The sequence below is a fragment of the Thamnophis elegans genome, chromosome 4 (assembly GCF_009769535.1).
Source record: "Thamnophis elegans isolate rThaEle1 chromosome 4, rThaEle1.pri, whole genome shotgun sequence".
In the NCBI taxonomy this organism is placed as follows: Eukaryota; Metazoa; Chordata; class Lepidosauria; order Squamata; family Colubridae; genus Thamnophis; species Thamnophis elegans.
Window position 1 is genome coordinate 44,731,860 of NC_045544.1, and position 22,486 is coordinate 44,754,345.

At 37.2% G+C, this 22,486-nt stretch overlaps 1 protein-coding gene across 2 annotated transcripts in view; it reads right to left on the reverse strand.

The window, feature by feature from the left end:
• Positions 1–22,486, reverse strand: part of HBS1L (HBS1 like translational GTPase) — a 55,180-nt gene that overhangs the window by 7,974 nt on the left and 24,720 nt on the right. For both annotated transcript variants that reach the window (XM_032215885.1, XM_032215887.1), the window contains 8 exons: positions 11,226–11,334; positions 8,535–8,794; positions 8,255–8,420; positions 6,951–7,068; positions 6,451–6,597; positions 5,673–5,747; positions 3,273–3,390; positions 3,097–3,165 (listed from right to left, as the gene is read on the reverse strand). In XM_032215885.1, coding sequence (XP_032071776.1) covers positions 3,097–3,165; positions 3,273–3,390; positions 5,673–5,747; positions 6,451–6,597; positions 6,951–7,068; positions 8,255–8,420; positions 8,535–8,794; positions 11,226–11,334 — 1,062 coding nt within the window. The remainder of the gene's footprint in view (positions 1–3,096; positions 3,166–3,272; positions 3,391–5,672; positions 5,748–6,450; positions 6,598–6,950; positions 7,069–8,254; positions 8,421–8,534; positions 8,795–11,225; positions 11,335–22,486) is intronic.

Below are 22,486 nucleotides of genomic sequence, written 5' to 3' on the forward strand. Positions count from 1 at the left end.
TCAGACTAGTAAAGGTTTAGTTTTCAAAAGAATAAAACTTAATCAGATTGGCTTTATAATGAAAACTGAACACCAATTACAGAATTTTTTTCCTTGTGTTCTTAGCTATACATGTTTCTCTCCCTCTCTTCCTTCCATTGTTTCAAACTATGTTTACTGGCTCTGAAGGGGATGAGGTTCATTGTAGATGAGCAATGGCGAACTTTTTTTGGCTCGTGTGCCATAAGCGGGGGGAGGGCAGGGGGACGTGCATGGGCGTGCCGCATCATAGTGCAATGCATGACACACACACCAATGTGCATGCGCGCATGACAGGCGTGACCCCCCCCCCCATTTTTTGCATATTTTTTTCACCCTCCCCAGTCTCCAGAGGCTTTATAGGAGCCCGGGGAGGGCAAAAACAGCCTCCCCCGCCCCCACGGAGGCCCTCCGGAGGCTTCAGGAGCTTCCCTGAAGCCTCCGGAGCACAAACTGGAAGTTTGGAATGGACTTCCGGTTTGCTCGTAGGGCTGGTTTAAGCCCTCCAAAGCCTTCAGGGGCCTTCCGGAGGCTTCCCTGAAGGCTCCAGAGGATGAAAAATGACCCTACGAGCAAACCGGAAGTAACTTCCAATTTGCTTATAGGGCCATTTTTAGTCCTCCAGAGCCTTCAGGGACCTTCAGAAGGCTTTCCTGAAGGCTCCGGAGGACGAAAAACGACCCTACAAGCAAACCGGAAGTAACTTCCAATTTGCTTATAGGGCTGTTTTTAGTCCTCCAGAGCCTTCAGGGACCTTCAGAAGGCTTTCCTGAAGGCTCCGGAGGATGAAAAACCACCCTATGAACAAGTTGGAAGTCATTTCCGGTTTGCTCATAGAGCCGTTTTTAGTCCTCCAGAGCCTTCAGGGACCTTCTGGAGGCTTCTCTGAAGGCTCCGGAGACTAAAAACATCCCTACTTCCGGTTTGTCCATTGGGTCGTTTTTCGTCCTTCGGAGCCTTCAGGGAAGCCTCCAGAAGGCCCCTGAAAGCTCCGGGGGGCTTAAACCGGCCCTACGAGCAAACAGGAAGTCCATTCCTGAACTTCCAGTTTGCCCGTAGGGCTGGCTTTTTGCACTCCGGAGGCTTCAGGGAAGCTCCTGAAGCCTCCAGAGGCCTCCGGAGGGTGGGCGGGGGAAGCTGTTTTCGCCCTTCCTAGGCTCGCGTACCCTGACAAATGGCTCCGCGTGCCACCTATGGCACGCATGCCATAGGTTTGCCATCCCGGTTGTAGGTTGTTCTCTTCTGTTTTATTTTATCTCAAACTTTCAATAATAAAAAATAAAATAATAACACTTTGCCTTCTGAGAGCCAGTCTGATGTAATGGTTAAGGCTTCATTCAGGCTAGATAGAAACAAGAGACTGGGAGTTCTAATTCCACCCTAGGCATGAAGCCTGCTGTGTAAACCTGGGCCAGTCATTCTCTTTCAGGAATGGAAAGCAGGCAATGGCAAACCACTGCTAAAATCTTGCCAAGAAAAATGAAAAGACCTGTGTCCAGACACTCACAGAAGTCAATGCTGACTCAAAGACACAGACATACATTTGGCTCTTTGCAATACACTTTTAGTCCCCAATATTATACCTAAATTATTTACTTTGAGACAGGATCACACAATTTGCTTTAACAATTCATAAACAATTTGACACATTGTAAACAATTTTGAAATAAAGTTACTATGCTGGAATTTCTGCTTCCAGTCTACTCACAGATTTATTCATTTGTTCAAGTATGGTTAAGGATGTTTATAGAAGCACTTCTTGGGTTATGACCATTTGTTTAGTAACCACTCAAAGTTACAAAGGTGCGGAACGAACGGTACTTATGACCATTTCTTAAGCGTTCCAGCCATCACAGCTCCCTGCAGTCACATCATCATCATCCAGTTCATGCACAGTTCATGATTAGGATTTGCCTGCTGACTTCCCACTCACAAAGTAAATGGGGAAGCCTGCAAGAAGTCAGAAGTCATGATCACATGAGATCCTCACTTAAATGACCCACGGAGTCCTCCAATTACAACAGCAATGAGGACTGCTGGAATTGCTGTTGCTAAGTGAAACTGTCATGTGATGGTGCACTTTGGAACTGCATCATTTGGCAACAGAAATTCTGGTCCCAGCTGCCATCATAACCAAACGACTACCAGAATTAATCTTACTGAATTAAGACAAAAAGATCCAAATTACTTTTACATGTGTTTGTTTTCTATGCATAGTGAAATTGTTTGGGGAAAATATTTTTTTTTCAAAGGAGTATCATTCCAAAAATTGTTAATAGATATATGGAATTTTTAATGGTGTGCAAATAATGTTGTGCTGCTATCACAAACACCAAAATGAGCTCTGAATCCCCTAGCCAACCTATTGTTCTTAGAAAGTTTTAGGGATTAGCTATACAAAAAAAAAAAATAAGTTTTATAAAGAGAGCTGGATTGCATGTCTGCTGGCTAAATGATCAGTCAAGGATTAGAAAAATTATGTCCTTTGTAAAGTGTGACAGCTGATTTGAAAGTTATCCCCAGATGTCTCTAGGGATGTGCAAAATATATCTCTGTATGAATAGAACATTCCAAGGAACACTGTGCTTCCATGAACAGATAATCAAGGACAGATTTTGAAATAGCTGCAAAATCTTGCAAAGAATATTGTTGCGTAAATGATTTAAAGAGAAGCATTTTCTAACATTCTTTTTGAAAAACACTTGTTTCAGATACTTTACACAACTCCAGTAAATTGTTTACAAAAAACATTTGGTGAGACCTTTAAAATATTTTTTATTAAAGATTATAATTGCAGTAGTAAAGTCTAATATGAATTAAAAGGAAGGAAGGAAGGAAGGAAGGAAGGAAGGAAGGAAGGAAGGAAGGAAGGAAGGAAGGAAGGAAGGAAGGAAGGAAAAATCTATTTTAACCTTGATCAAATAAATCAATTTTATATTCCTTCCTTTTTCTTCTAACAATTTTAGTCCATTCAAATAATATACAACTTGTTTTTTCATTCCTTTTTGCACCTTCATACAAGATTTATCCAAACTTCAACAAACATCTTTTGTAAACCCATTTGGGAAGACTACATACCTTTAAAAACATCTGATACACATAATCTGAATGGTTTATCAACTGATCTTTGAGGTGGCTTGAAAGAATCTGTAAATAAATCAATATATATATATATATATATATTTGAATGTAATATGGCTTATTGGCACTGTGTTTGCAACAATTTTCAAAACTTCAAAGATGTATATACTTACCAATTTGTTCCAGCAAACATTTTCCTGTGTACCATTTTGCCAATTCACTTGTTTGACTTTTTGTAACAAGATTTTCACCGCCAAGTCCACTGGTAGGGATGTAAGCTACATCTGATTCCTAATTGAATTAAATGTTTATTTTGCAATGCAAAACTAATAATTAACTCTATATTATGAAATGCAAGCATCTGAAATTCAAATTAAGCACAATTGCTTTTTCAGGAAAAAGTTTTTAAAATACCATATAGTAAAGTTAATTGATAATTGTTTTAAATTTAGAGACAACTAAAACCACTTAAAAAAGCAATCGAGCTGTAGAAATCATTCAAATTACTGTTTCTTGTATTGTTGAGTGCATCATATTCTGCTAAATTTTCAGCATGATCATTTGTGTGCTTGTACCAAAGGCATTTTTGTCCTGACTGATAAAATTTCTGAAAGGTGATCTGGAGCAATTTTTGAAAGCAAATGGAACTTTTCTTTGGATCATGCAGCCACCATAGATTATAATCATAAGGCACAATCTATGCTGGGAAATGGATTAGAGGAGTATAGCTCACTCAGTTCTCAAAAACATCATGGTAACTTTCAGTACCCTCAGTCATTATAACTTTTACAACAATCTGATTTTGAAGGCACTGATTTGTAGTTGCTCTTGTCTTTCATATTAGGACAGTGATGGCGAACCTATGGCATGCGGAGCCATTTGTCAAGGCATGCGAGGCGCTGCCCTGTCAGCTGGCCAGCGCATGCCAGCTGAGTTCACCCTTTTTTAAAGCCATTTTTCACCCTCCCCAGGCTCCAGAGGCTTTATAGGAGCCTGGGGAGGGTGAAAAGGGCCTCCCCCCCCCCGGAGGCTTCATGAGCTTCCCTGAAGCCTCCAGAGCACAAAAAAACGGTCCTACAGGCAAACTGAAAGTTTGGGAACGGACTTCTGCTTTGCTCGGAGGGTCATTTTGACTGCTCCCAAGGCTTCAGGGAAGCCTCCTGAAGGTCCCTGAAGCCTTCGGAGCGCTTAAAACGACCCTCCAAGCAAACTGGAAGTGACTTTCGCTTTGCTTGGAGGGTAGTTTTGACTGCTCCGGAGGCTTCAGGGAAGCCTCCTGAAGGTGCCTGAAGCTTCCGGAGGTCTTCCAGGAGGGCAGGGGAGGCTGTTTTTGCCCTCCCCAGACTCCTATAACACTTCTGGAGCCTGGGGAGGACGAAAAAAGCATGCAAAAAATGGGGGAGCGCCTCTAGTGCGTGGATGCGCACTGGGGGGCGGCCACGCATTGCATTATGGGTGCGGCACCCCCACACACAACCCCCCTGCGCTCCCCCCACTTATGGCACGCGAGCCAAAAAAGGTTTGCCATCGCTGTATTAGGACATGACCAGAAGATGGTATTTGGGAATACCAATCCTTTGCTCTCCCCAGATGGCTGTAGGCTTTATCTTGTCCAGGGGTGGGTTGCTGCCGGCAGTACTGCCAGTTCACTGCAAGGAAAAATTTTGAATCAGACCTGTCTATCTAAGGGGACACTTCTCCCATTAACAACCTTCTTAGGCATTTACCATATTTTTCAGAGTATAAGACGCACCAAACTATAAGACACAGCAAGGTTTTGAAGAGGCAAATTTTTAAAGAAAGTTTTTGCACTCTGCAAACCTCGCGAAAACAGCCCGTTTTTGTGAAAACAGGCCTGGTTTTTTTTCCAAAAAAAGGGCATGAATAGCCCTTAGAAGGCTTATAGAGTGTTCCTGCGGGGGCAGGGGGGCAAAAATGAGCAAAAAAACGGCCCCTTTCTTGTCAAAAAAGGGTATTAGGAAGCTTAAAGAGTGCTCCTGTGCTAGGGGGGCAAAATTGAGCACAAAATGGCCCATTTCTTGCTCATTTCTGCCCTCCCCAGCCCTCAGGAGCTCTCTGAAAGCTTCCTACAAGTTCTACACGGCCATTTTGGTGAAGGGGCAGGGTTTCAGGAGGCAAAAAAATGCTGTATTCAGTGTATAAGACGCACCCAGATTTTCAGCCTCTTTTTTGAGGAAAAAAGGTGTGTCTTATACTCCGAAAATACTCTGAAAAATACACTATTTATTTATTTGTTTGTTTGTTTATATTTGCATTCCACCTTTATTATTTTTACAAATAACTCAAGGCAGTGAACATATTTTCCTCCTCTATTTTCTTTGTGTGGCCCAAAGTCACTCAGTTGGCTTTCATGTCTAAGGCAGGATTAGAACTCATAGTCTTCACATTTCTGTGCCTTAACCACTAGACCAAACTGACTCTTTTTTTACCAGGTTCTTAATTGTCAGCTAAGAATTCTTAACATGATATTGCATGTATTTACATTTTTATTTTTTGTATTCCATGTTTTACTTAAGCATTTATTTTTTATTTTTTTATAATCTTTTGTTTACCTTAAAGCCAGCTTGCTTAAGGAATTGTCCAAGTTTATTAACAATTTCCTGAAATCGTTCCTGTTGCCAATTGACCTATAATATAAACATGATATTTTACTAAGGAATAGAAACATATTTGGACATTACCCTATGAATTGAAAAATGAAATGAAGAGATAATGAAAATAATCTCTTATCAACCAAGAAATATCACGATCATTAAGAACTTCTCCCTTGCTGCTTTCCTTTATCAAATGAAAATGGCAATATAGTAGAAAATTTGATGTGTTAACAATTTAAAATGTATTCAAGTACCAGTTCAATTAAAAATGCATGTGAAGTGGACTTAACATTTCTTAAGGAATGCTATTAATTGCATCTATATAACAACACAGTATGATTACAGTATTCTAGGAGGTTAATTATATCAAGCAATGTCTCATAACAAAGCAAAATTTAAGAACTAGATTTGAATTAATTTTAACAGTATTGCATTAATAACAGTATAACAAAGCAAAAAAACTAATGACACTGAAGAAATTAACAGGCTAGCATCGGTGTTCCTAATCTATCATTTAACAGGAAACGCAAGCAAATACTTTATTAATATATCTGCTTACACCATTTTCTTCTATTTTAGGTTTTAGCTATCTTTTTTCAAAAGATACTATAGATTAACTTCAAAGTGAATATTATCTAAAAAAAATTCTCTTCCTCTCTCTGTTCTCTTCATGCTTCTTGGTAAAAATAAGCCTATATTTATAAAAGAAGTTTTTTTAAAAAAATCAAGGCAATACCTGATCCATTTTATTGACTGCAACTGCTAGCTGTGTTACTCCCAATGATCGAACTAAAAGACCATGTTCTCGTGTCTGTCCACCAGTCTCAAAACCAGCTTCAAATTCCCCTCTGCTGGCATCTACCACTAATACAGCCACATCAGCCTAAGGAAAACCACTTGATTAGTTGTATTTCTTGGGTACAGGTTAATCATACAAAGTCTAGATACATCTAAAATGCTTTTGCCTTTTCTTATTGTTGCCTTATCATAAAGATAGGCTTACTTAAATCACTTCAAATGAAACACAACATTTCTCATTTTGTTGATAGAGTTATAATGTGCAAAAATAACATTACCTAGTATTGGGTAAGAATAATTTATTTCCTCTGATTGTTACAATATAATTTGCATCCATGTTGTAGTATGTACAATATGGGAAATCAAACTGCCAGTGAATACTACAATTCAATCTAAAAGTGCTTTATGTATGACAGATGATACTAGGAAAGGCTTTACCTGGGCAGCTCCTGTGATCATATTTGGAATGAAGTCTTTATGGCCAGGAGCATCCATTAGTGTAATAATTTTTGTTTTTGTCTCAAATTTCGTCATACCTACATCCATTGTCACTCCCCTGCAAATAATGACAAGGCATACGATGGATCCTTTATAATAATATTTAAAATCAATCTGTATATCCTATCTTCTTTTTCTATATATAACTTTTATTATAGATTTTCATAGAAATAAAATGAAATGATATAAAGTAAGATTAAAAGAAAGAAAAAATATGAAAAATATGAAAAGTAAAAAAGTAAGAAAATATAAAGAAGCAAATTCCAATCTTAGTATCTCGCCGCCTTCTTTAAAGTTACATGTCAACACACTGCTTCCCATATTCAGTTTTTTTAAATCTATAAATCACCAGTTCATTTTTTCCCATTTTCAGCAAAAAGTCTGTAAGAGGTTTCTAGTCTTTCATATATTCATATCTTCTTGAACAACTAGTGTCAACAATATCCCACACAATGTGAGAATTAAAACAGGAGAGTAAATAAAAAATAAAAATATTATTGAAGTAATAGTAGGGCTTTCAACCATCATATTTAAAATCAAAATTACATGATATAGCTATGTTAAGAAAGTTGGTCCAATAAGTGATTATGGTTAGGGGTAAGAGCATATGATATCATAAAACCAATTATAATTGTGATATGAATAAATATTCATTAATCTACCATTTTAGCCTACATGCTACATTATATGAACAAGTTACCACTACCCAAGGGAGTTTTGACCCATGTATCACTTTCCGCAATTCATTTCTAATTCTGCAATGGAGATTCAAATATTTCTAGAAGTAATCTGGTACCAATAGCCAAATAATAATATTTTTCTAATTGTTTCTGGATCTACTCTGGGATCCCTTAGTAAAATAAAATTTCCTGGAAGCATAAATACTACCTTAAAATTATGTATAGTGAGTTTCTTGTAAAAACCATAGCTTTATATCAGAATTAGACAGTTTAATCATATATGATTGAATATATATATACACAAACATATATACATACATACACACACACACACACACATACATATATACATATATACACGTGTGTGTATATATGTGTATGTATGTATGTATGTATATACACATATATATATACATATACATATATATATATACATATACATACATACATACATACATACATATATATTTTCTGAGTACACAGTACACAGAAACCTCAAAAACAACTTTGCTGTTACAACTGCTACCACAGCCAATTTTCATGTAAAAGGTTAGTTTCTCTCACCTTTCTCTCTCTTCCCCTGTTTCATCTAAAACCCAGGCATAAGCAAATGAAGCTTTTCCAGCTTTCTTTGATTCTTGCTCGTATTTGTGCATTGTTCGCTTGTTCACATTACCCAGAAGATACAACAAATGACCCATTAAAGTACTTTTTCCTGCATCAACATGTCCTAAAAAGAAACACCACATTATCACTGATTAATTTATTTTAGAAGACATTCTACGCCTGTAACTGAAAAGAGGAACTACATATATTTTTCATTTTTGCACCAAAATAAATATACCTATTACTACAAGGTTAAGCAAATGTTTTCCTCCTTGTCTCTTCTCCAACTCAGCTTTTATATCTAATTGTTGTTTTGATTTTGCAGACTTTTTCACAGGAGTTGGTACCACTGATGAGTCTTCTGATGCTTGAATGGTCTGGGAGGGAAAAGTTGATTTAGGTAGTATCTCAGCTATCCCCATATTTCCAATGGTATCTCCAGCAGAGAATCCTTTTTGTGGTATAAATGTATTATGTCCATTCTCTTCTACATTTGCACTACAAAAAGCAGAGAATGAATGTGAGAATGCACATTTCAAAAGACTACAGATCAAAATAAAATGATCTATATATTTATTTACAATCTCAGATGGAAGAAAAAACAATGGCAGTGAATTAACCACTGTGTAAATATTTGGTAAGTTGTTCTATATATAGAATTATGGTGAAAAAGTGTATTACTCTATTGCTTTTCTAAGCTTCAAATAAGAAGCAGAATTATGTGGGCGTTTTTCCCCTTGCCGCTACAAAAAGCATTCAGATAGCATACAAAATTATTCTAACCATACTAAATTATTATTTGATAAATGTCTTCCTCCATTTACCCACTAAGTTTCTTGTCTTGATATGCAGTCTTAGGAAAGATGAACAGCATGTCATGCATTAATTATGTTGCTGTAATGAGTTATATACAGCTGCTTCTGAAGGGACAAGCCTTATGGGGACAGCCCACATGGAGTTCTCATTCATCTCAACCAGATATTTCTTATATTCCAAGGTGTGGAGCAAGGAGCAATTCTAAAATGTATTATTGTTTCAAACTTGAAATAATACTATATGTTATTTCAGTATATATGGTGGGGCACTTTAGAAAATATGTGTGCTATAGTGGAATTACAATAGCATACTTATAGTTGTTGTAAATACTAATTATAAGTAGAAATATAAAAAACTCATATCATGCTTTAAAGCTAAAAATCTGCCTCCTTGGGAAATTAAGTTTTACTTTTGTCTTACATTGTCATTAAAGTCCCTTAATCCAGCTTTTAAATTTAGAAAATAAGAAAATATATTCAGGATCTCTTCATCTTAACCTCTATGGCACAAAATATCTGTGTTAAATTAGTCTGGTTGTATATTCTGATTTAAAAATGTGAATTTTAAATACATATAGAATAACTAAGCTTCATTTAGTCTTGTATTTTTTCCAAGAATGTAGGAGACCAACCCAGAAGGCAAGTTTCAAGCAGGGGAAAATGTGCAGCTGTGTTGCAGCTTCAATTAACTAGTCAAAATATGAAATGGTCTGCTTTTTGTGAAGCAGGAACCCAATGATAGACCTATAGTATGAATTAGCAGTTGGTGGCATATTGTTCACATTTGATGCATTAAGAAATCCTGGAGCTTTTTTCCTTTATTTTCATTTTTTTATTCTGGAACAAATTAATGTTTCTATCCGGTTGTTTCTCTCAGTGAGGCCTTTAAAATACAGTTTTCCTTCCTTCTATACTACTTGCTGGTATCGAATATAAGGAGATTTTTGTTGGTGTATGAATTAGAACTTTCTCTTCACTAAACATTTTGTCTTTCTCTCATGATAAGCTTTAATTTAAAGTTACATTTAACTATAATATGTAACTCTCTACTTTGCTATCCAAATAGTAAAAACTGGATTATGTGCAGAACAGAACTCAATAGAGCAGGCAGATTGTGGACAGGCCATGTCCAGTCTAAGCCAAGATTGGTCTGAAAGGAAGAGGTGGTAAGATAGTGAAGCCAACAAGTAAGGTGTGGTTGAACAGAAGCACAGCAGAAGCAATGGCAGCATAAAATTAAAAGGAAGAAGGGGGGGGGGGGAGAGTAAGAACAAAAGAGATAAGAAAAGCAAATGCACATACCACAAAGAGGAGAGAAAAAAGGGGTGAGGTGCACCAGCCCTGCCCTATTCATTCCATTAAACTCTTTCATGTTCATTTTAACTAACATTTAGAACGACCTAAATGTTCCAGGATTCTGTTCAACTACACTATAACCTTGCCTGAAACTGTTCAGCTGAACTTCAAGCCACAATATGTTTCTTCCATGCCAAGAACAATATACATTTTCTCCATTTGTAAACACACCGCCACTAGAGACTCAGAATGCACAGGTTATCTATCAAATTCTTAAACAACGTACTACATGTAGATGAAATAGTCATCTACAAGAAAATAGGACATAATAAATAAGATGTAGTAAAGTAGATACTGGTCCATCAGTTAAAAGAAACATATATTGCACTGAAAAGAGAACATATATTATACAATGTGGTATAGAACATGGACATCTGAAGAATGACCCAAATCTCTTCCCTCTCTTTTCTGAATTGATTGCATTTCACATAAATTAAAAGAATTTAATTTACAATGCTCTAATCTGAATTCACCTCAGAATAAACTGGCAATCTAAGGAAAGTTATTTTAAAATGACATTGTTCTTCTACGTAAAATATGCAGTGAAAGTTTTTTTAAAAAAAAATTCACAAATGCAAGATGTCTTTTATGTCAACTTAAACAAATGAAACAAGAAGCTATGCTATTTATATATGCATATAAGCATATATAATAATAAATCTTTACCAAAAAGCAGAACAAAACAAAAGTCATTAGAGGTTCACTATTCGGAAAAAAGGAGCTAGCAGAAATGTATTTTGAGGGGAATAAGGGTTTACCTTGGGACTTCAAAACCAGTAGCTTGCTTTTTTCCAGATATGGTCATTTTGGTAACTTTTGGCACAATGTCAGAATCTGTTCTGATAGCTTGAGAATCTCTCACTTTTCCTAGCAGAATGAGAAAAAAATAAAACCATAACAATAGAGCAAACTGAGTAGATATCTAGATTGGCCGGCACAATAGATTGAAAACAGATAATACAAAATAGCTTCTTAGAAATTTAGAACAAGAAAAATATATTAGGGTGGACATATTAGATTCTGAGTACATGCTTTCTAATTTGGGATCTTACAAAGATCTACAGAATCCTAGGTCTTGTATGAAATTGGGTAAATAATGGTGAAATCAATTATCATGCTAATCTGTCTCCACTATGACTTTTCTCTTTCTCTCCTTATTATACAACCCTTTCTACCAGTTCCTTATAGAGATTCTGCTTGGAGGATCTGATCCATAAACAGGAATTAGGTATCAAAAATGTGTGTGTGTGTGTGTGTGTGTGCTGGTCTTGTTGTATTCAGGTCTTTTCCCGTGTAAGATTGAGATTGTCTTGGCAATGTTTCAGCGAGGTATATATATAGCATTTTTTAATGCAGTGTATGAATAACAGGGTATGTCAGTTACACAAAGACTAGAATAAAAACAACCTTTGTAAATATTAACACATGAACTCATAACAGTAACTATAATATGATAACACTTTTATTAAATATAATTGTAATAGTATAACCAAATAATTTAAACTGGGTTTTTTTAATAACTTGGCCTATTTACATTTTATAAATTATCATACTTATAGTTGAAAACTATCTGTATTTTAATACAGACATTCATAGTCTTTTTTCCTCTAATTCCTACCCATTGTCTCTAGTCACTCATAGAAACTGGAACAATATATTTCAGATAATTGCATTGTCTTGCTTCTCCCTTTGACTCAATATTGTCCAAAATAGATTGTTTAGGTCAGCGGTGTCAAAGTCGATATCATTGAGGGCCGGATCAAGGTTGTATTTTACCTGGGGGGAGGGGATGTGGCTGGGGTGGATGTGGCCAGCTGGACGTCACTTGTGTCAGGGGCGCCTATAGTGGCCCGAGCGCTCTGTCAGCGAAAACGGGCTCCAGAGCTGTGTTTTCAGCTGGGATGGCCTCCTGAAATCCTCTGCCAGAGAAAACAGAGCTCAGGATGGCTGCATGCAGCCCTCACAAGCTCCGTTTTCAACTGTGATAGCCTCCTGCAACCCTCTGCCAGCAAAAATGAAGCTCCATTTTCGCTGGCAGAGGAACCATGAGCCAGTCCTTTGCTGTTTCCATGGTGGCCCCACAGACCGGATCTAAGCACACCATGGGCCAGATTTGGCCCCTGGTCCTTGAGTTTGACACCCCTGGTTTAGATCATATACACACCTTTAAATCATATTAATATTGTATTAGTTTTTTTGAAGACTTTTGTTCTTGTTTATTTCCTTTGTAATAAACTACATCTTACATGCCTACTATTGATCATGTTGACATTTATTCTTGTTTTGATTATAATTTTTGAAATGCAAATACCATGATAGATATTATTATAAGGGGAAGAACAATCTTGTTCAAGTCAATTGGAAATGGACAATTTCTAGTGGAAATATACTGAAATATAGTTTCTAGTTGTAATATACCGATGTTAAATAGTTAGCTCAGAATGGGAATGCAGGTCTGTACAACTTCCAGATTATTTCAACCTATATATTTTTCCAGTTTAAAAAACAAATCCCTAAATTCTGAGGTTTTGGAAATAATGTTCAAAACAAATATTTAACAAATTTGTGAAATTTATTCTAGGTACAGAATGTGGATCTCCTTAATTCAATTTATGTTTGCCATTATAATTGCTTCTACGTGGAGGAAAGTTTGCAGTGGGATACCTGAAGGTTCTGTCTTGGGCTCAGTCTTCTTCAACATCTTTATAAATGACCTACTGTATATACTCGAGTATAAGCCTAGTTTTTCAGCCCACTTTTTGGGCTGAAAAAAGCCGCCTCGGCTTATACTCGAGTCAGTGAAAAATTTGCCCGAAATGGAGGAGAAAAAGGGGTGGGGCCATGCCGCTGGGTGACACTCGTGAATGGCCCAGTGCCCCTGTGAGTTTCCCCTCCCTCTGTGTCAGTTTGCCGCGCAGCGCGCACCGCACCATCCCCCCTCCTCACGTTCTAATGTAATGCAGGGCTGTCTTACGATTCCCCTTCCTCCCCCTCCTGCCGCTCTGCAACGATGTCCCACCTCCTCCTTGTTATGGCAAGCAGCCACATAGCGATGTCCCACCTCCTCTGGTACAGTGATCCAATGATAGGAATCACTGTGCCGTGTGTCATAGGAGGCGGGACATCGCTCCCGCGGCTGCACGGGACATCATCATCACAGCGGGACGTCAGCATCATGAGGTGAGTGAAGTATTTCATTGAATACACCGCTAGTTTACTGTTTTTCTTTGAAATAAATATTCAAAAACATTATTGGTATCTATTTTTATTTTTGAAATTTACCGGTAGCTGCTGCATTTCCCACCCTAGGCTTATACTCGAGTCAATAACTTTTCCAGTTTTTTGTGGTAAAATTAGGTGCCTCGGCTTATATTCGGGTCGGCCTATACTCGAGTATATACGGTACGTAAGGTAATTGAAGGAACACTCTTGGAAATGACCCAAACTAGGGGGAATTGATAACATTTTGGAAGATAAGACTCAAGATTCATAAGGATCTTGACAGACTTGGGCTGCAGTTCAGGGTGAGAAAAGTAGGGTCCTGCATACACACAGGAAAATCCAAATGCACAGGTACAGTATATAGGCAGTACTTGGTTCAACAATAGCATCTGCGAGAGGGATTTAAGTGTCCTGCTGGACCACCACTCATCAAAGTATGAGATAGCAGTGTGCTGCAGCTGCCAAAAAAGTCAACACAGTCATAGGCTATATGGACAGAAGGAGAGAATCAAGATCATGGGAATTGATAGTACCACTCTATACTGCACTGAAAAGGCCACACTTGGAATACCATGTCCAGTTCTGGTCACCAAATATAAAAAAGATGCTGAGGTTCTAGAAAGAGTGTAGAGGAAAGCAACAAAATGATAAGGGTTCTGCAGGTTAAATCATACATGAACAGCTAAGGGAACCAGAAATGTTTAGCTTAACACAGAGAAGGCTTTACGGGTGACATGAAAGCTGTCTTCCAATACTTGAAGGGCTGTGCCAGGGAAGAAGGGGTTAATTTATTCTCCATAGAACCTGAGGGCATGACAAGAAGCAAAGGGTAGAAGCTCGATTCAGCATGGAAATGAGGCATTTCCTGACAGTGAGAACAATTAGTCAATGGAATAGCTTGCCTCCATGAAATGTGGGTGTTCCATCACTGGAGGTTTTCAAGAAAAGAGTGGACAACCACATGTCTGGGATAGCATAAGGACTGCTACCTTGAGCAAAGAGTTGGACCAGAAAACTTCCAAAGTCTCTCCCAGCCCTATGACTCTAATTCTAAGAATGTTTTTAAATTATTATTGTCCATCCACATTTTTTTCATTTTCCTATTTAACGTCTGCTGATGTAGATTATACCTTATTGCAGAATTACAAAAGAGTTAGCATTGCACAAGTTGCATCAACAAAGAGGGATCCTTCCCACCTATTTACCTCTACTTCTAAATCATGTTTGCTAACAGTGAACTGAGCTCAGAATCAATGTATCTGCCTAGAAAAGACTTAAGTCAGCATTATACTAACCACTCAAAAATGTTCAGCTCTTTGCAAATCATTTCTAAATAACTTTCCAAGCAAGAATGAGTTATTTAGAAAAAGGTTATTTCCTAAACAGAAAGGGGGTTTCCAAGTAAAAGCCCTGTTTGCTTTCAATTACTGTTACTTTACAAAGCTCATACTGTATATACTCGAGTATAAGCCTAGTTTTTCAGCCCACTTTTTGGGCTGAAAAAAGCCGCCTCGGCTTATACTCGAGTCAGTGAAAAATTTGCCCGAAATGGAGGAGAAAAAGGGGCGGGGCCATGCCGCTGGGTGACACTCGTGAATGGCCCAGTGCCCCTGTGAGTTTCCCCTCCCTCTGTGTCAGTTTGCCGCGCAGCGCGCACCGCACCATCCCCCCTCCTCACGTTCTAATGTAATGCAGGGCTGTCTTACGATTCCCCTTCCTCCCCCTCCTGCCGCTCTGCAACGATGTCCCACCTCCTCCTTGTTATGGCAAGCAGCCACATAGCGATGTCCCACCTCCTCTGGTACAGTGATCCAATGATAGGAATCACTGTGCCGTGTGTCATAGGAGGCGGGATATCGCTCCTGCGGCTGCACGGGACATCATCATCACAGCGGGACGTCAGCATCATGAGGTGAGTGAAGTATTTCATTGAATACACCGCTAGTTTACTGTTTTTCTTTGAAATAAATATTCAAAAACATTATTGGTATCTATTTTTATTTTTGAAATTTACTGGTAGCTGCTGCATTTCCCACCCTAGGCTTATACTCGAGTCAATAACTTTTCCAGTTTTTTGTGGTAAAATTAGGTGCCTCGGCTTATATTCGGGTCGGCCTATACTCGAGTATATACGGTATATTGTTTTATATTGTTTGTTTAAAATGAGCTGTTCTGATCCTTCAATGGTAACAACTCTATAGTAACTATCCAGGCAATCACCTGGCAGCAATTAACAGCTAAAAAGACTAAAAGTCCTCTGGGACTGATAACAGACAAGAGGACATCTTCACATTTTACATGAGCTCTAAATAGCAAACATTTAAAATATTGTTAAATGATTTAAAATAGAACTGATCTTCCAGTTTAGCATAAATGTCAAAAAAAAATCTTAACAGGAAATATCCCATGGAGCACGCCCAAGAATAATACAAATCATTCTAGAAATTACTTTAAATGTTTCCATTTTGTCAATAAATGTACTAACTGGAAAACACTCCTTAAAAGATACGAAAAAGCATTTACTACAAAACATAGAAGAGATAACACTGTCCTGCTCACAGGGATAAAAAAAGAGGAACAGCAATGACCTAAAATGGCATGTTCATAGACTCATAGAGGTAGATATCAACTAGTCTGATCAAATGCAAACCACTGTTAAAAGTATTTTGGATAGATTACTATTTAACATCTGTTTGAAGACTTCAAATGCAGTGAAAAATACCACTACTTGAGGCAAATTAATCCACTGGTTAACTGCTTTTACCATCAGGAAATTCATCATACAGTAGCATCTAACTGAATCTACTTCCCAGCAGTTTCAGACTTTGTCATGTGTAGCAATGCAACAGAGAACTAGTACCTCTATCCCCTCTGTAGTAACCCTTAGATATCTAAAGATTGGTGTATCTCCGCCCCCACACCCCACCTCGTCTTCTCTTCTAAAGAATAAACAAGTTCCTTTAATCAACCCTCAGGTTTCCAGTCCTCTCACCATCTTAACAACCTTCCCTGAGCTAATGTCAGTTTATCAATGTAGTGTCCAAATCTGGACACAGTATAATTCCAACTGGGACAAATACTCTGTGTGTGACCTGGACACTATGCTCCTTTTAATATACCCCAAAGTAGCACTGCCTTTTTAACAATTGCATAATACTCCTGGTTCATATTTAACTTTTCTTCAATCAGAGCATTCAAATCCTCTTCATATGTAGTACTGCCAACTTAGGTTTTTTCCTGCACAATACCTGTGACTTAAATTTTTCGTACCTAAATGTAGACATCCACATTTCTCCCTGCTAATTTTTATTCTACTTAGGACAATTTTTTAAAATCTGTTTTTTTAGATCTGTTTAGATCTTCCTGAATCTTTTTCTTCTCTTCTAAAATATCAGCCAGTTATCTTACTTGTGAGTAAAAAGGAGATAAAGTTAGTGTGGCATAACTTGTTTGTGGAAAACTATGATAGTTTTTGTTAATTGGTGCATTTTATCCAAATATTCACACAAATAATTCAGTTTAACAATGTGTTCAGAAATTTGCTCAGTAAATATACAGTAACAGCTCTGTAATTTTCTGAGTCCTGCTACTTCCTTTTTTGAAAAAACGAACATGCTTTCCTCAAGTCTTGGGGAATCTTTCCCCTATTATTGCCTATAGCTAAAATCAAGGATTTTCTGATCTAGTTTATGAGATTTTTCTTCTTCTTAAATGTATACTTTACTAATCAAATTAACAAATCAAAAATCATATAAAAATGGATAAGAAAGTAAACAGCTAAATATTTTCCAAGTTATCAGCTGTTGATTAATATGAAGATTCCTAGGGAAAAGAAAGCATTACAGGATTTTTCAAATTGTCTTAAGAAGAATTAAAACTTTGTACTGTGTAAAATTGATTCAGTTCAAGTTAACTTAAGTATTTTGAAAAGCAATTATTTGTGCATTAAATGTATTTGTTCTATACACTTCCACAGTATAGAGCTCAGCTTCCAAAAATAACCTCAAGTGTCTATAATATCTTCTTACAAACCAAATTTTGCTAAATGACTGTAATGTTGTTTCTTTAGCAATTACAGGAAAAAACTGGAATAATATGTACAGGTTTGTGACCATAAATATGTATTATAATAACTACTAAATACTAGGTAGACCTAATATTTCTCCAAAATCTAAACTGAGAGCTTATATAGTCCACGTTGATGTTCTTCAGTAGAATCTCTGTTGAGCACCTGGTTCGTTATGAGTATGTAAAACTGAAAGTATAAGATATAACGAACAGATACTTTTACTACCATTTAATCATGTTTTCAGAAATAACATATTATCTGACACTAAAACTAACATTATGATACCAGAGGATGGTGCTATTGTTTTAAGTTTCATTATCTTACAAGTAAATTATAAAGTTCTAACATAACAACTGTATTTAGTACTTTGTAAAATTAGATTTTAGGTATTTAATAGTACGTGTTAATAAATAAATACTATTTACTTTATACCTGAGATGGCGAACCTATGGCATGCGTGCCACAGGTGGCACACAGAGCCATATCTGCCGGCACGCGAGTTGTCAGCTCCAGCGCACATGCGCACGCCAGCCAATTGATTTTTGGCATCCTGGAGGGCTGGGTGAGGCCATTTTTGCCCTCCCCAGACTTTAGGAAAGCCTCTGGAGCCTGGGGAGGGTGAAAACGGCCTCTCTCTCCCTTCCACCCCCCCGAGGAAATACCAAGCTCAGCTTGGGCGAGCAGTGCGGCGTGCATGGGGGAGAATGTGTGTGAGGGGTTGTGCACGTATGCGCAGGTGGGGGCTCACTTTGTATTATGGGTCCCGGCACACACACATGCTATTGCGTGCATGCATTTTTGGCACCCAGCAACAAAAAGATTAGCCATCACTGTCTTATACTATTAGACTGGATGTGACTTGTCTATACATACAAACGAATACTGTAGTTAAATAGTTTAGACAAATCTGTTTAAAGTAAAATTTACTCAGAATCCACACACCTTAGAAGTATACAAATACAAACAGATGATCAATTGCACCTACTGAAATATGAAATAGCAAAATAACTGTTTAATTTTAAAAAAACATCCAGAGGGGGCATGCATTACTGTAGTTGGGAATGAATAGCAATAGCAATAGCAGTTAAGACTTATATACCGCTTCATAGGGCTTTCAGCCCTCTCTAAGCGGTTTACAGAGTCAGCATATTGCCCCCAACAACAATCCGGGTCCTCATTTTACCCACCTCGGAAGGATGGAAGGCTGAGTCAACCCTGAGCAGGTGAGATTTGAACAGCCGAACTGAAGAACTGCAGTCAGCTGAAGTAGCAATAGCAATAGCAATAGCAGTTAGACTTATATACCGCTTCATAGGGCTTTCAGCCCTCTCTAAGCGGTTTACAGAGTCAGCATATCGCCCCCACAGTCTGGGTCCTCATTTCACCCACCTCGGAAGGATGGAAGTCAACCCTGCAAGTAACCTGCAGTGCTGCATTTAACCACTGCGTCACCTCAGCTCATGAAGCAATGAGCCAGGGGTTTGAACTGTTCAAATAAAAAAATACTTTTAGCAGTAGCAAATCCTAGAAGGTAATACTTCCATTTTGGCAAATATATTATGGCTACGAAACTTCATATCCTTTCTTCTATCAAACCAGAGGTTGGTTTCTACCGGTTCAGCTGAACCAGTTAACTTGGTGGCTTGGGTCACTGGAACTGGCAGCGACTCAGGCCTGCCACGCCACCGAACCGGTTCTCTCGGATCTTGTTTTTGCCTTCTGCACATGCATAGAGCAATTTTTGTTGCATTCTACATGCGTACACAGCGCGCATCAAGCACTCGCGGGGGTAGCAGATCCCTGAGCAAACTGGCAATAGCGGCAGCCAGAACCCACCCATATACCAAACATGACACAAGTGATAAACTTTTCTCAAGATCAATAAACACATACATAGGCAAATCACAGAAGTACCCTTCAGAAAAGTCAACATTATGTAAAGTAAATTGCAGTAAGCCAGAAATTAAAAGTTGCCACCTTTATATATAAAAAAGGAAATCTAACTAAATGTAACTTAAACTAATATTATTCAATATATCACTTTTTTCAGCATATTATTTCTGTTCTTGCTTCCAGTATAACCATATGAACAGGATTATTAGACCTGGTTGTCAAAATAAAAAATTATCACTGAGTGATAGAAAAGAGATCAAGGAGATACTAATTCTTGATTGCCGTTTTATCAATTGTCTGGATTTTTGCACCCCAGATCTGGTAATCCTATTTTTGAGAATCTCAAAAAGTTCCATCCAACGACAAATTTCTTCATCTTCTCCTTTCAGCTCATTCATTCTGTTATATTCATTTTGTAATCACAACCTTATTCATTATCAAATCATTCAGAAAAGGCCCAATGTAAAAGATGGCTTCCAGGCCTGACATATTCCAATGTATTTCTATTACATTGACATTAATTTTGTTAATTCAAATGACATTCATTCATTATTTATTTCTGACTCTGTTTCTTTACTGCACAAATTACTGGGATAATTCATTTCCACTGCATTCATTTAGATTTTTCCTAACATTTGCATCTCTCACTTCATAAAACAAAGTGGGTGGTAGCATGATCCAAGTGATTTTTGCTTCTCCCAAAAACATACACTCTTTGCAAATGACAATATACTACCATAGCCAACATTTTAGCAATGTTTATTAATCCTAAAATTTCTTTCTCCATGTTCACATCTTTAGAAAGTATTTTAGCAAATATAATTCATGTACCTGCTCTAGATTTTTGCAATGCACAGGTATAATATTCACTCACTTTCTTTTTCAACCATGGCTACCTTGATCTTTTAAAGCATTATCAGATCTAAACGGTTGCATCATATAATCTAATATTTGCTACAAATGATTTAAAATCTCAGTCAAAAACAGAGCATCACTTGCATACAAAGGAATTCACATCTCAAACTAACATATTTCTAATGTAGTACAGTTGTTTATTATATGTTTGCAGAAATATATAAAACAGCCAAAGAAACATAACATGTTGTTGTTTTATTTGTTATTAGGTGTTGAAACATTTGCTAAGCATTCTACTTGTTTCCATTGACTGGACATCCATCCATTCAGCATGCTCAACAATCAATCTTCAATTCCACATATTGCAAAATATTCAACATCTAAAACATTCAAAAATTCAAGCTTCTTCATTTTCTTATATATTTTTCCTAATTCAAATAAAATCCATTAACTTTTCATATATTCATGCATTTCTCAATGAATTTCTAAGAGCAAAACTGGCCTATAGACTAGTTTCTAGCGTGAAAAAGCACTCTATTTCTCTAATTTTGCTCATTAGTGCAACACTCAAACACTTTCACAGAAACAGAATTTTTTTTCCAGATACATTTTAAAAACATGGGTTGTATATGGGTTTTGCAATCAACTTGGTTACATTTCCCTCTATTTCACAGCACACTTCCAATTGTCAGCACTAATACACTTCTCACACAGAAGTTAAACAAGTTAGAGCTACTCCATAGGTAAAAATCATCCAATATTTCTCCAGTTACACTGTATACATTTGCTATCATATTATTTTCAACAATATGATTCAACATAATTTCCTTTTCTTTTGACACATTAATATTAAAATATATATTTCAATATCCTTCATTGTATCATTCTATTTAGTTGTAAATTGTTTATTTTTTAACTGGGTACATAAATAATATTTACAAGCAGACAAAGATTGTACAGTTACTGCTCAGTGTAGCTTTAATTTGAAACTACCATAGAAAACATTAAGTTGCATTTAGGTACATTAACTTCTTTTAACAATATAAGAATTTAAATCTCTGAGCTAAGTACTAAATTCTATATTAATTGTTTAAAACACAGCGAGGAAAAAAAGCGAGGAAAATCTGTGGTTTATAGACTGATTGCCTGCCAGTCAGTATTGACTCTAGCTTTTTTCAAGAGGCAACTGGACTTCCTGTTTTTTCTTTGAAGACGTTTCACTTCTCATCCTTATCTCGATGGTGGCAAATGGAAGGATTTAAATTCAAACCCTTCCATTCCCCGCCATCCAGTCAGAGCTGAAGAAGCATCTTGGATGAGAAGCAAAATGTCTTCAAAGAAAAATCAGAAAGTATAGTTGCCTCTTGGGACAAGCATGACTTGGATGACTGAGAAGCTCCATAGATATTGACTCCTTGACTTATGAATGTAATTGAGCCCCACAAATAACAGTCAGAAGTTGTGATGATCATTAAACAGTTCACTATGTGACCGAGACCAATTTTACAACTTTTTGCAGCAATCATTAAGTAAACACTGCAGTCATTAAGCATGCCTATTTTCACCAAGTGGACTTTTTCCCCCCGGAAACCAGAAATGTCAAAAACTGGCAAAACATGCCAAAAATTGCAGTCACAAGACACTGGGATGCTGCAAATGGCTGTAAATGCTAGCCAGTTGCCAAGCACCTAAAACACAATTAGGAGACTGCTGTGGTGTGGTGATGTCACCATCAAAACTTCAAAAATGAGTCATAAGTAGCTCTGGGGAATTCTATCATAACTTCAAGCAGCCAATAAGCAAACAGTCATTGACAAGGACTATTTGTAGACTGCCTGTTTAATACCTTGAAGATGTTTTTGGCAAGATTTCAAAAGTAGTATTCCCATTGTGGTTATTATAAACAACAAGAACAAATGTTTGATTCCTTAGCTTCTTTTGCACTTAAAAGCCATACTCTAGATATTTAAATTTGCCTTG